We start from the raw sequence: 10,978 nt of genomic DNA, 5'->3' as shown, positions 1-10,978 counted from the left end.
AGCGAAGTTTGATGATGCACTGCTAATCATCCTTTCGAAGTAAGGACTTTGCAAGGTATCCCTGAATAATTTTGTCACCTCTTTGTCTAAGAGTGGTGATTCAACGCGGGCTGCTAACTCTCTCCATCTTTGAGCATACCCTCTGAAGGATTCGTTGTTCTCCTGAGATAAGGCTTTTAGCTGCATGCGATCGGGAGCCATATCTAAATTGTACTTGTACTGCTTCAAAAAGGCATTAGCTAGGTCCATCCATGACTAAATATGATTCCTTTCTAACTTCATGTACCAGCTCAACGATGCCCCAATCAAACTGTCCTGAAAACAGTGAATCATCAGCTTGTCATTGTGAGCATAAGAGGTCATTTTTCGACAAAACATAACCAAATGGTTCTTTGGACAATTATCCCCTTTATACTTCTCAAATGATGGTACTTTGAATTTTGCGGGTATAACCAGGCCAGGTACCAAACACATGTTTAAGGCATTCAGTTCAAGAGTATCTTGTCCTTTTATGGCCTTGAGTCTTTTATCTAGCACGAAACATCTTTCAACAATCTCATCATCTTGTGGTCGTTCAGTATTAACCATCAGGAATGTCCCATGGGAATCTTGCGCAAAGAATGCAAAACTGTGATACTCCACAGCATCATGATATGAGGAACCCCCATCTCGAACAATATGACGTTCTTGTACAACAGAGCTATCAACTGGGGTTTGCACAAGCTGAGGTTGTGTAAGATCATTTACTATAGGTGGAATGACATTCTCAATAACTGCAGTCCGCTGAATGTTGTCCTCCCTCTTTTCCAAAGCTATCATAGCCTCCACAAGTTGGTCTATTTGGTTTTTCATCGAGTCAACATCTCCTCTCAAAGTAATGTGGCTTTGCTCCAATGGGTCCATAATCTTTCCAGAGCTACTTCAAGTCTGATACGAGTGTCGGGAATTCAAATTCAGGTTATGGACAAAGGATGGGATGAGTTTTTTTTATGAAAATGATATGCAATTCATGCTGATGAAATGTGAATGCATGAAATTTTGTACTTAGGTACGCAAAGAAAATGTAATTCAGGTATAGTTAGGATCTAGGATATCATGAGTGTCATATGGTACGCCCTATACGGAGGTTTTATGTTCTCTACCCCACACACAAAGGGTGGATCCTAAGGTTGTTACTTTTCAAGACAGAACTTAGAGTCACAGATTGTATTCAGTATCCAATCGCAATAATGGGCTAGCCACATCGGGATGAAAGTTCTGAATCAATCTACTCTAAGTGGGATCTTCGTATCGTTCGAACAGGGTGTAGACCCCTCGGTTCAATACTACACAATTTCCAATCATGAAGATGGACTTCGGTTTAAGGCGAGGTTCCTAGAGTCACGAACCATGTTCAAAGTTTCCTCGCAATAATGGGCTAGCCATATTGTGACGAAAATTCCGAACAGATCTACTCTAGGTGGAGTCTTCGTATTGTCCAAACGAGGTGTATACCCCTCGGTTTAATACTACACAACTTCAGGTTCTAAGTTTTTCTCGAAGCTCGGGTACAGAGCTTATCTCACAACATGTATCGAGCACCATAGACCACCCAATATAATAGCAGAATAAATCATACAGCAAGATATAAATAAGCAATAAGGAAGAAGACAATATCTTAACATTCATAGCAGTTTGAACTAAATTAGGCTTGACTCTCTCTAGCTTTGAGCTATTTCCCCAGCAGAGCCGTCATCTGTCGCCATCTGTCGTGGAAAAAATTTATTCGAATAGAGTCACCACCGAACTTTATTTATTCCAATGAAGGAATAGGAAAATATCGATAAAACCTTTAAAAAATAGAATGATGGTCATTGCAACCATATTCGGGTTCGAGAGTCGATTACGCAAGGGGAAGGTATTAGCACCCCTCACGTCCGTTGTACTCAACGAGAACCTTTTAGTCTAATTTGAAATTTGAATGTTAGTTAATGTTATTTGTTTTCTTCGAGTGATAAAAATATTGAAAAGAGATGGACGGAAACCTCAAAAGGGGGAAAAGGGAGGTTTTTTATTAGTGTGCTCGCCAAGATCTCGCAATCTCGTGCCTACATATCCTTATGGTGCAATAAGGAAATCAGAGCATTCGTAGTTCGGGAACTACGGTTGGTTGGCGTATTTTAATGAAGACTGTTTAGATTGCGTTCTAAAGGCTAAACGTTGGCTTGTCTACTCTCGGCGGAGGCTTAAGCACTAGTTTGTTGTGTGCGTTAGAAAGGATTAAAGAATGTTCTTCTTTTAAAAGAGTTTCGATCGCACGGGGGCGATGAAAGAAGTTTGATAATTTGGATGTGTTTTAATGAACAAGTTCTTAGATCGCGTCCTAGTGGTTAAACGTTGGCTTGTCTACTCTCGGCGGAGGCTTAAGCACTAGTTTATGTAAGCACTAGAAAGGATTAAGCAATGTTCTTTCCGAAAAGAATTGAGTTGTCAATCGCATGGGGCGAGGAATTAAGTTTAATATGTTGGATATTTTTAGAAGAGCGGAGAAATATTGAGCAATGTAGTGCATACCAATCGTTCAACTCATTCGAGGAATAACAAGGCGAGCGCCTCCTATTTCCTTTTTCGTTCAAATTATTATTGAAAATTTGTTTGCAAAAATCGAATATGCGTTGTAGTGAGTCGTGCGCCTCCCACTTTCTTATTCAAGGAATAATGAGGCGGGCGCCACCTACTCCCTTATCCAAATTTATTTAGAGTGTTTTAATTGGAAGTCGATAAGTTGAGCAATATGGCGAACGCCAATCGTTCAGTTATCCAAGAGATGGTGAGGCGAACGCCTCCCATTCTTTTTCATCCAAAATTTAGATTACAAAAATAAACTTTTTAGAAATTATAGTTGATTTGGAAAAGTAATTTGAATTTGTGTGATTTGAAGTTTTAATCAGGCGGTAATTTAAGCAATATGGTGAACGCCAATCGTTCAATTATTCGAGAGATGGTGAGGCGAACGTCTCCCATTCTTCTTCATCCGAAGTTCAAATTATAAAATAAAGTCTTTAAAAATTATATTTGATTTGAAAAAGTAATTTGAATTCGTATGATTAAAGCTTTAATCGGGTGACAAGAATTCGAACGATATGGCGAACGCCAATTATTCGAATACTTGAGAAATAGTGAAGCGAACGATTCCTATATTCTTTTCACTCCTATTTTAAATTATAAAAGAAAGTTTTTTTTAGAAATTATATTGACTTAGAAGAAATGGTTTGAATTTGCATTTACGAAATTAATCGAATTTTTTTAAAAAAAGAGAGTTACTTGGCGTTGGGCCAAGGTTTGGTCACATTAATGAAAAATTATTTGATTTGGTTTGAAGTTGTTTAGAAGTTGAAATTGATGGTTGCAACAAAAGATTATTGAAATGATATTGACACGAGTCTATCAGTTTTTAAATAGCTTAATTTATACATAATGAAGATCAAACATCAATAATATAGATTTATTATCAATTATACGGGTACCATTAGTTAACAAAAGTGCACCAAATATGTACAGACAAAATGGGCCTATGTTCTCAACATTCCAAAATGACCCAAATCCAAATTTTTTAACACCTCCATGTTATCAAAAGAATAATAATAATAACTCTAAGTGATAATAATTTTTGCTCTAAAATTTAATAAAGGAACATATTTGCATGGCCAATGAAATCTTGAAAACGCAGCAATGAAAACAAAGGGGGAAAATTTTGCCATTTTGAACACTTATCTTACTCAATCAAATGAAATACACAACTCCAAATATCTCTTCTCTTGATTTGACAAAAATAATCCAACAAATCGAAGAAAAAAAAAGAAGAATAGTATCAGATGGATTACGATGTCTCCAAAACTGTATCAACATTTAATTTAAAAAAAACAAACAAATAACACGCAACATCGGCACACAGAACTTAGCAAGAAGTCGAGTTACGTCGTTACCGTAATGTTGAATTAAGTCCAGTACATCGCTTCAACATTAACAACATTCTCACATTTGCCGTTGTAAAACCAAACAGAAAGATAGAACCAAAGCACATAAAGAGTAAAGAAGGTGTGTCTCAATATTGTCGTTCCTTCTTTAAAAGAATTTTTATTTTATTTTTTATTTTATTGTTTTATATTTTTTTACTCTATTCTTTTTGTTTGTACCGCTAGCTGTCACCACCCACTCTTTTGAAAGAGACGTTTTGTCTTTTTATTGGAGAAAAAGATCCGTTGGGAGTGGTCCTCATATGGGCATGTGGCACCTTCTCATTGGAAATGAGAAGATATTCTTTTATTTTTCTTATTTTCTTGATTGCTTCTTATTTGAATTTTTTCCTAATTTTGATTGGATGAAATAGAATTGTCAAGGATTGCTAATGAGGACCATTGATAAATTTGAACCGACGATCTTGATTGACTCAAAGAAGCACAAACAATTTAAAATGGCAAAGTCACCCCTTCTAGATGATTTAATTGATTTAAATGGGATTAAATCGATTAATTTAAATAAATTTCACAACTTTTTAAATAAACATGATAAAATTAAAATAAGAACATGGAAAATTCTATTTATTTAATCTGAATATTTTGACGAAAGTATAAAATTAAAACGACTAAAAATGAATAAAAGTCGGGCAAAAATTTGCTCGAAAAATTAAATCGGATCCACTAAAATGATCAGCACGAAATATACTTATTGAAAAAATGCAGCGTTTCTTTTAATTTTGAAATAAATCGTCACCGGTTAAAAGGCTCAGACAGATTAAAATGCGGCTGAAGAAGTCGTCAAAAAATATAACAAGCATACCAGATTAAGTTACGCGGACTATAGGATAATAAAACTGATGTCTGTAAGGTTAATTTTGAAGCTTTTTACCCGCTGAATTTGCACGTACTTGAGAAATGATTTAACCAATTGGTATGTATTTTCAAGAATTTATTCCGACTGATATTTCAGATATTATTTATGAAGAAATGCATATGAATGATGCAAACAAAAATTAAAATCGAATTTATGGAAATTTAAGATGCCCAAACAAAATTGGGGTATGACAGATACGCCCAGAAGAGACGGTGAAATATTCTATTTCCAACAGCACATGTACCATCTGGTGTATACGCGGGCAATGTTTCCAACTTGACAATTGTTCCGGGAGCATATTGTTTTAGAGCCAACATGTATTTTGGAAGTTGTTTGTATGACTCCTCCCAATTTCCAAACACTTTTTCAACATCCTTTGTCCTAGCTATCCATGTCTTCCTATATGATGGAGTGTACTCGTACTCTTCCCTAATATGCGAGATTATTGTACTCACCTTTAACGATGAATTGTCGCCAATGACAGAAAATTTCTCATCGTATATTAGCTTAGAGCTTAATTTACGATAATCCTGCATTGGGTTTGTCAGCATGCATGTGTGATCTGGACCCATTGATCAAATCTCCCAAGACTCGCTCCTCTTCCGGTACGAAGCTGACAACCTAAAAATGTAGTGCTCATTCGGATAATAAACTTTATACCTCGATGCGCCAGTTCTGTCAATTCTGAAATCAGCTGATAGTTGCATGTGGAATTTCTTAGTGGCTTTTACACATTCCTCTTTTGTGCGAAATGTGTCACCTTGTTTCAAAGATCCTTACATCTGCATGTAAGGATTGTACCATACATATGCTGAAGGTTCATCTGAAACCAAATTCAACCTTGTCATGTGTTGGGGTGGGCAGTATACATGACTTGCTGGTATTGGCTCCTCTTCCTCATCAGCGTTCACCATTGAATCAACCATGATCTCGGCTTCTTCTTCTTTGTCATCTGGAACATTCACCTCAGCTTGTTTGTCATCAGTCTCATAAAACACTTGTGACTGATCAATGACCTGAGACACCTATTGTTGATGTGGTAATATATACAACTCTATATCGTTGTAACCGGATTGTTCGTGACTGACAAACATATGTTGAACATCGTCATCATCTCGAATCTTCTTCTGATAAAATTTTACCTGGTTTTTTACAAACCAAACCGGATTTTTATAGATGATTTGGCCCACATTACTGCAATGCAATTTCTTTTCTATTCTTTGTTTCAGATGTGAAAAATTTAATCGTCGATTTATTGTAAACCGAGTTACCTCTGTGTTTCGAAAACAAAAACCGAATAACTGATGATCAAATATTTCACCTTCGACATGGGCACTGATCATGTAATATTGTGTGGAAGACATTTTGTTCAAATATTAAATATGTAAATTTCTTTACTGGAATTGAATGCATTGGTAAGTTGTTCATCTGCACAGCATAAATAGTGTTGCATTGATCACTTGGTCATTGTCTGTACAGACTTAACCATGCATGCAGTAAAAAGAATCTAACATACAGTGACAAGAGTGACAAGAACACACATGCGCCCAGGGAATCCAAGAATCTCTGAACCAAGGAATCCATGTGCCCTAATATTCCCAATAGGCGCCCATTCCCTAGGCGCCATAAAGTAACTTGGGCGCCAAGAGGAAGGGCACCCCTTCACAAAAATTGTACCAAGGCGCCACTGGGAAGGGCGCCCCTTCCCATTGCCCTACACTAAGGCGCCAAGAGGAATGACTCCTCTTCCTTGCATGTGAAGAATCACATGCAGGTGCCAAGAGGAAGGACACCTCTTCCTTTGTATGTGGATTCTTCACATGCGCCTAGAACAAAGATTCTTCACATGGTTTCTGCATTTTGTCATTCAATTGTCTTCTTTTGCCATTACATGTAACCAATCTCATTCTTCTTAGGTTGCAAACCTACTCACTCATTCATCTATAAATAGCCTCTCATATCAACAATATCAAATCATCTTCATCAATACTCAATTATATTCTTCTTTGTCACACTAATCCTCTACCACACTCAAGCTCTGCAAAATCAAATCATGTCTTTGTTGACTATGGGCGATGAACACAGAGGCACACTCGAGAATTTCTCGACATTTGTATGTTATCTCTCTCTTTTTACTTTTTCTGTTTTTAGTCTTATACCTTTATTATCTATGTTTTTCTTACTTCTTATAAAGTTGTGTTTGTTGATTGTGTATTTCTTCTTCTTATTATATTTTCTTACTGTCATACCCCGATTTTAGATCCATCTGCATTCATCCACTATGCATCATGCATTCATTTTAATATAAATCCTAATTCACGTCTGAGGTTAATCGTTGACTTTCTGGTCAATTAGTTGACCAAAGTCAACCGTCCATTCCAAAATCCATATTGTCTCGATTTTGATAAACATTGGTCATTATCTAGGCCTTTTCGATCATGGTGCTTTTAATTACAAAATAAATTCTAATTTAAGTTATTGGACTTTTTAATTTTCAATTTGATTTTAATTTCAAATTAAGTCTAATTTCAAATTTCAATTTAATCTTAATTGTTTTTTTTTACTAATGATTCAAACTCTAATTGATTTTAATTATCAAATAAATGTTAGAATTGATATCAAATTAATTTTAACAAATTGTAGATTAATTTGATTTTAATTGGTTTTATTGGTTTTTGATTTTAAATTGACATTTAGAATAGTTTTGGATTATTTCTAAAATCCATATCCATTTTTATAACCAAATATCCATTTATCCATTAACCAAATATTTCTAGACTTTAAGTCAATGTATGACATTCAAAATCTTAACTTTTAATCAATCCACATTCATGTTTAAATTCATATTTAACAATAATGTCCAATAATTTTTCAATCACAGTTATTTCCCAATTTTGATTCATACCAGTAATTCCAATCATAATGCAAATCTCAATAGAAATTTTCCATAACTATTCAATTTCAACTTCATTCAAATTCCATTCAATACAATTCAATAGACTTACATACAAGTCCAATTCAATAAACATTCATTACATAATCGCATTCATTCAATTAACTTTCAATACACAATCTAAACAATTCAATATGTTTCCAACCCAATCCCATGAGTATTTCAAAATAGCCTACCAAATACAAGTGCAACCTACTGACCAAGTCGAACCTATCAAACATGTATATTAGTGATTCTAATAGGCCTTTGCATACACAAGTAAAGTCAATAAAATGACCCTGCAAAAAAAAACTCAAAGCCATGGCCCTGCAAGTTGCGACACACCAAGGCAGAAGCTTCGCCTTCAAACAACCCTTCAACCCGCTTCTAGCTCCATCCTGCGACCTCCTTCGAACCACATCTAACAGGAATAGAAACAAAGATGTTAAGGAGAAGCAAGAATAATGAAGAACAATCACACGCAAGGAATTGATGAAGAAGAAATCTTTAACAAGAACATCAAAAAACAGAATTGGGAAGAGAGAAACTCACGATTTGGGATAGGCTTCGTCTTCATCAAGATTCATCGGAGACCTTTCATAAACCAACAACCAATTTCCCAAACCTAATCCTAATTCCCCCCATGGGTCATGATTTATCTTCCAAAATGCATGTTATCTCGCTTCCATCATGATTTCTTCATCTACAAGTAACATTGTCCATGTCATGTTCATTTCCACAAACCTACAAACACACCCAAGTTAATACATAGACCTGCTGGTGCTACTTATGTGTTCCAAGCAATGGTCATGCCCATTCATGTACATATCAACATTGTTGGCCTGCATATGAGAGATTTTAATCTGTTAATGAAGGACAATATACCTTACCTCTAAAATAACCAGGACAATGTTTTCTTAGTTTGAGTGCAAGCTAAGCTATATATAATTAGTACTAACCTCAAGGATTGGTAGGAGGTGTGTTAAGAGCTCTTTGGTGTCGCCATGGTGCCCTATGCTTGCTACAGGATGATGTCCCACAACAATCTTCCACTTGGCAGTAGAATCCCTTAATGTTGTTTCCAGATCCTTTGTTTGGAATTAAACCTATAAAAAAGGATTATTAGATCACCTTTTATCTTCACAATTTCTGTGATGAGGAGACTTACCTTCAAGAGGTTTGATAAATACTTATTCCTTGGAAGTACACCTCTCCAATCATACTTGTGATCCTTTGGCTTCAAAAAGTACTTGTCCACAAAGGGAGTTGTATCAACGAAGAAGAACTCGGCGATTTCTAGCAAGTTTTAAGATTTGAAGAACTGTTAGTTAACGATTATGCAGAGGTTGGTTCATATATTGAATTGACATGTCAGATGAAAGAATTACTACCAGTGTGAACAATAAAAGATCTTTGGCAAAACCATCTGTGATCAATATTCTGAAGAATTGGATTTAATTGAGCTTCAACATCCCCCCTGTAGTCATGGTTGCCTAAGACCATATAGCAAACAGATCATGCAGATGGATAACATTAGATTGCCTGACATAAGAGTGAATGAATATATGTATGTATTGGTTGCTGGCAGAGTCAGAAGTTACTCACTGACCATTATACCATTGCTTTTGAAGGTTGTTGGTGGTGTAGATATCTGAGAAGGAATATTGAAATGCAGGGTCATTTATCCCGGTCAATCCATCATCATAGAAGTTATCTCCAGTTGATACCACAAAGTCAATGTTTAACTCGTCAACAACTCTTCCCATCTAAATAATAAAAATGGTTGTAAGTAACTTGTCAAGAGTGGAATGCATAAAACAAAGGAGAAAGAGACCTAAAAAGAAACTTGAGATTGGTTGTAAGTTCCTTTCCTTCCCCAGTCTCCAATGACGAGGAAGCTAAGTGAGACATCTGCTTTAACAGAAGGGTGGTCAAAGCGTTGGAGCTCAGCTGATGCTACACTTACAGCAACAATAACAGCGATGAAAGCAGGATTCCTTCCTAACTAACATACAATCTGCAACAAATTCATAGTGAAAGTCGCACCATCAAGGCCATTTGAAAACCGAAGCTACTCATGTTTTTAACCAATCTTCACTGCAGTAAAAACACAAGTAATTAGCAAGGCGTTAGAATTTCAAAAAAATGTCCCAAAAGAGAATTAAGACAAATTAGATGAAGAAAGCTAGGTTCATATTACCGTTTCCGATTTAACAACCAAATAGGGCGACCAAAATCTGACAACCCTAAAGGGATTTCGCAGAAACCCCTTTTGATATCCATAGGCCAATATGAAGCCCTAAGGTAGTGAGTATAAAAGAGGCGAGTAGAGGAGGAGAAAAACCCTAAATCTTGGCGGCCACGAAGAAAAACCTTAATTTTCCAAACCAAAAAACCCTAGAGCAAAAGAGGAAAAGCGGAACAGTGTGAAGAACCTAGCAAAGAGAGGAAGATCAAGCTCACCATCACCCCCGAAGGTGAGCCATCCTATTCGATTTTCTTTTGGAAACCATGGTTTTTTTGTTTAGGTTGAGAAATTGAGAGGTGACGAGAGGTGGAGGTTTAGATTTAGAGCGATTGAGAGAGAATGAGCGATTGGGAGATGACGAGTGAGGTTGAGGGAGAAGGGCATTTTTTTCGTGAGGTAGATGATGATTTCTGGGTTTCTGTTACCGTTTCTCTCACACTCTTTTCTTTTATTTACTTAAAAAAAAAACATTAAAATCATTTAAAAGCTTAATACGTTTTGTGTTCCCCATTAATTTACTAGTCATTAATCTCTTTTTATTAAATAGGGTATGTTAATATATTGTTTTTTGTGTTCCCCATTAATTTACCACCCATTAATATCCTTTTTTGCAAACCCAACAGCCAGGCGGCTAGGGTCACGTTTGGGATTCTTCCATTGTTCCAATTAATTGTCCATTAACAGACCACCTCATTTGGATTTTTTATATTTTAATTTATATTTTAATCTATTCTGGTTTATATATTCAAGTTGTTACCAAATTAATAAATGATCATAAGTGGCCTAGTGGAGAGAGGGCAATTTCATTTTCTTTAGTGGGATGGGTTTGATACTTGGGAGTTGCATATCTCCATATTTTTATTTTTATGCTTACTATATCATTTAAATTTTTATAGTATCTTGCTACTTATTTTACTTTTATATTT

The 10,978-nt window shown here is 35.8% G+C and overlaps 2 protein-coding genes across 13 annotated transcripts in view; both read right to left on the bottom strand.

The window, feature by feature from the left end:
• Positions 1-255: 255 nt before the first annotated feature.
• Positions 256-903, bottom strand: LOC127103415 (uncharacterized). Its single transcript, XM_051040677.1, has one exon. It carries the CDS (start codon positions 901-903, stop codon positions 256-258), a length of 648 nt encoding a protein of 215 aa, XP_050896634.1.
• A 6,910-nt stretch (positions 904-7,813) lies between these two features.
• The window catches only part of LOC127108298 (purple acid phosphatase 3), a 60,751-nt gene continuing 57,586 nt past the window's right edge, over positions 7,814-10,978 (bottom strand). Inside the window, exons 1-9 of one of the 12 annotated variants that reach the window (XM_051045757.1) lie at positions 10,005-10,556; positions 9,639-9,901; positions 9,542-9,570; positions 9,414-9,502; positions 9,196-9,297; positions 8,973-9,100; positions 8,764-8,892; positions 8,357-8,646; positions 7,814-8,225 (exon numbers count right to left, since the gene is read on the bottom strand). In XM_051045757.1, coding sequence (XP_050901714.1) covers positions 8,566-8,646; positions 8,764-8,892; positions 8,973-9,100; positions 9,196-9,297; positions 9,414-9,502; positions 9,542-9,570 — 558 coding nt within the window. In that variant the 5' untranslated portion in view covers positions 9,639-9,901; positions 10,005-10,556 and the 3' untranslated portion in view covers positions 7,814-8,225; positions 8,357-8,565. Of the gene's footprint in view, positions 8,226-8,356; positions 8,647-8,763; positions 8,911-8,972; positions 9,101-9,195; positions 9,298-9,409; positions 9,902-10,004; positions 10,557-10,978 lie in introns of those variants that run through there. The other 11 variants (XM_051045760.1, XM_051045758.1, XR_007795997.1 and 8 more) reach the window with 11 other exon arrangements.

Source organism: Lathyrus oleraceus, chromosome 7, assembly GCF_024323335.1.
Source record: "Lathyrus oleraceus cultivar Zhongwan6 chromosome 7, CAAS_Psat_ZW6_1.0, whole genome shotgun sequence".
Lineage (NCBI taxonomy): Eukaryota > Viridiplantae > Streptophyta > Magnoliopsida > Fabales > Fabaceae > Lathyrus > Lathyrus oleraceus.
The sequence above is the reverse complement of the archived record's forward strand: the minus strand, read 5'-3'. Positions and strand labels throughout refer to the sequence as shown.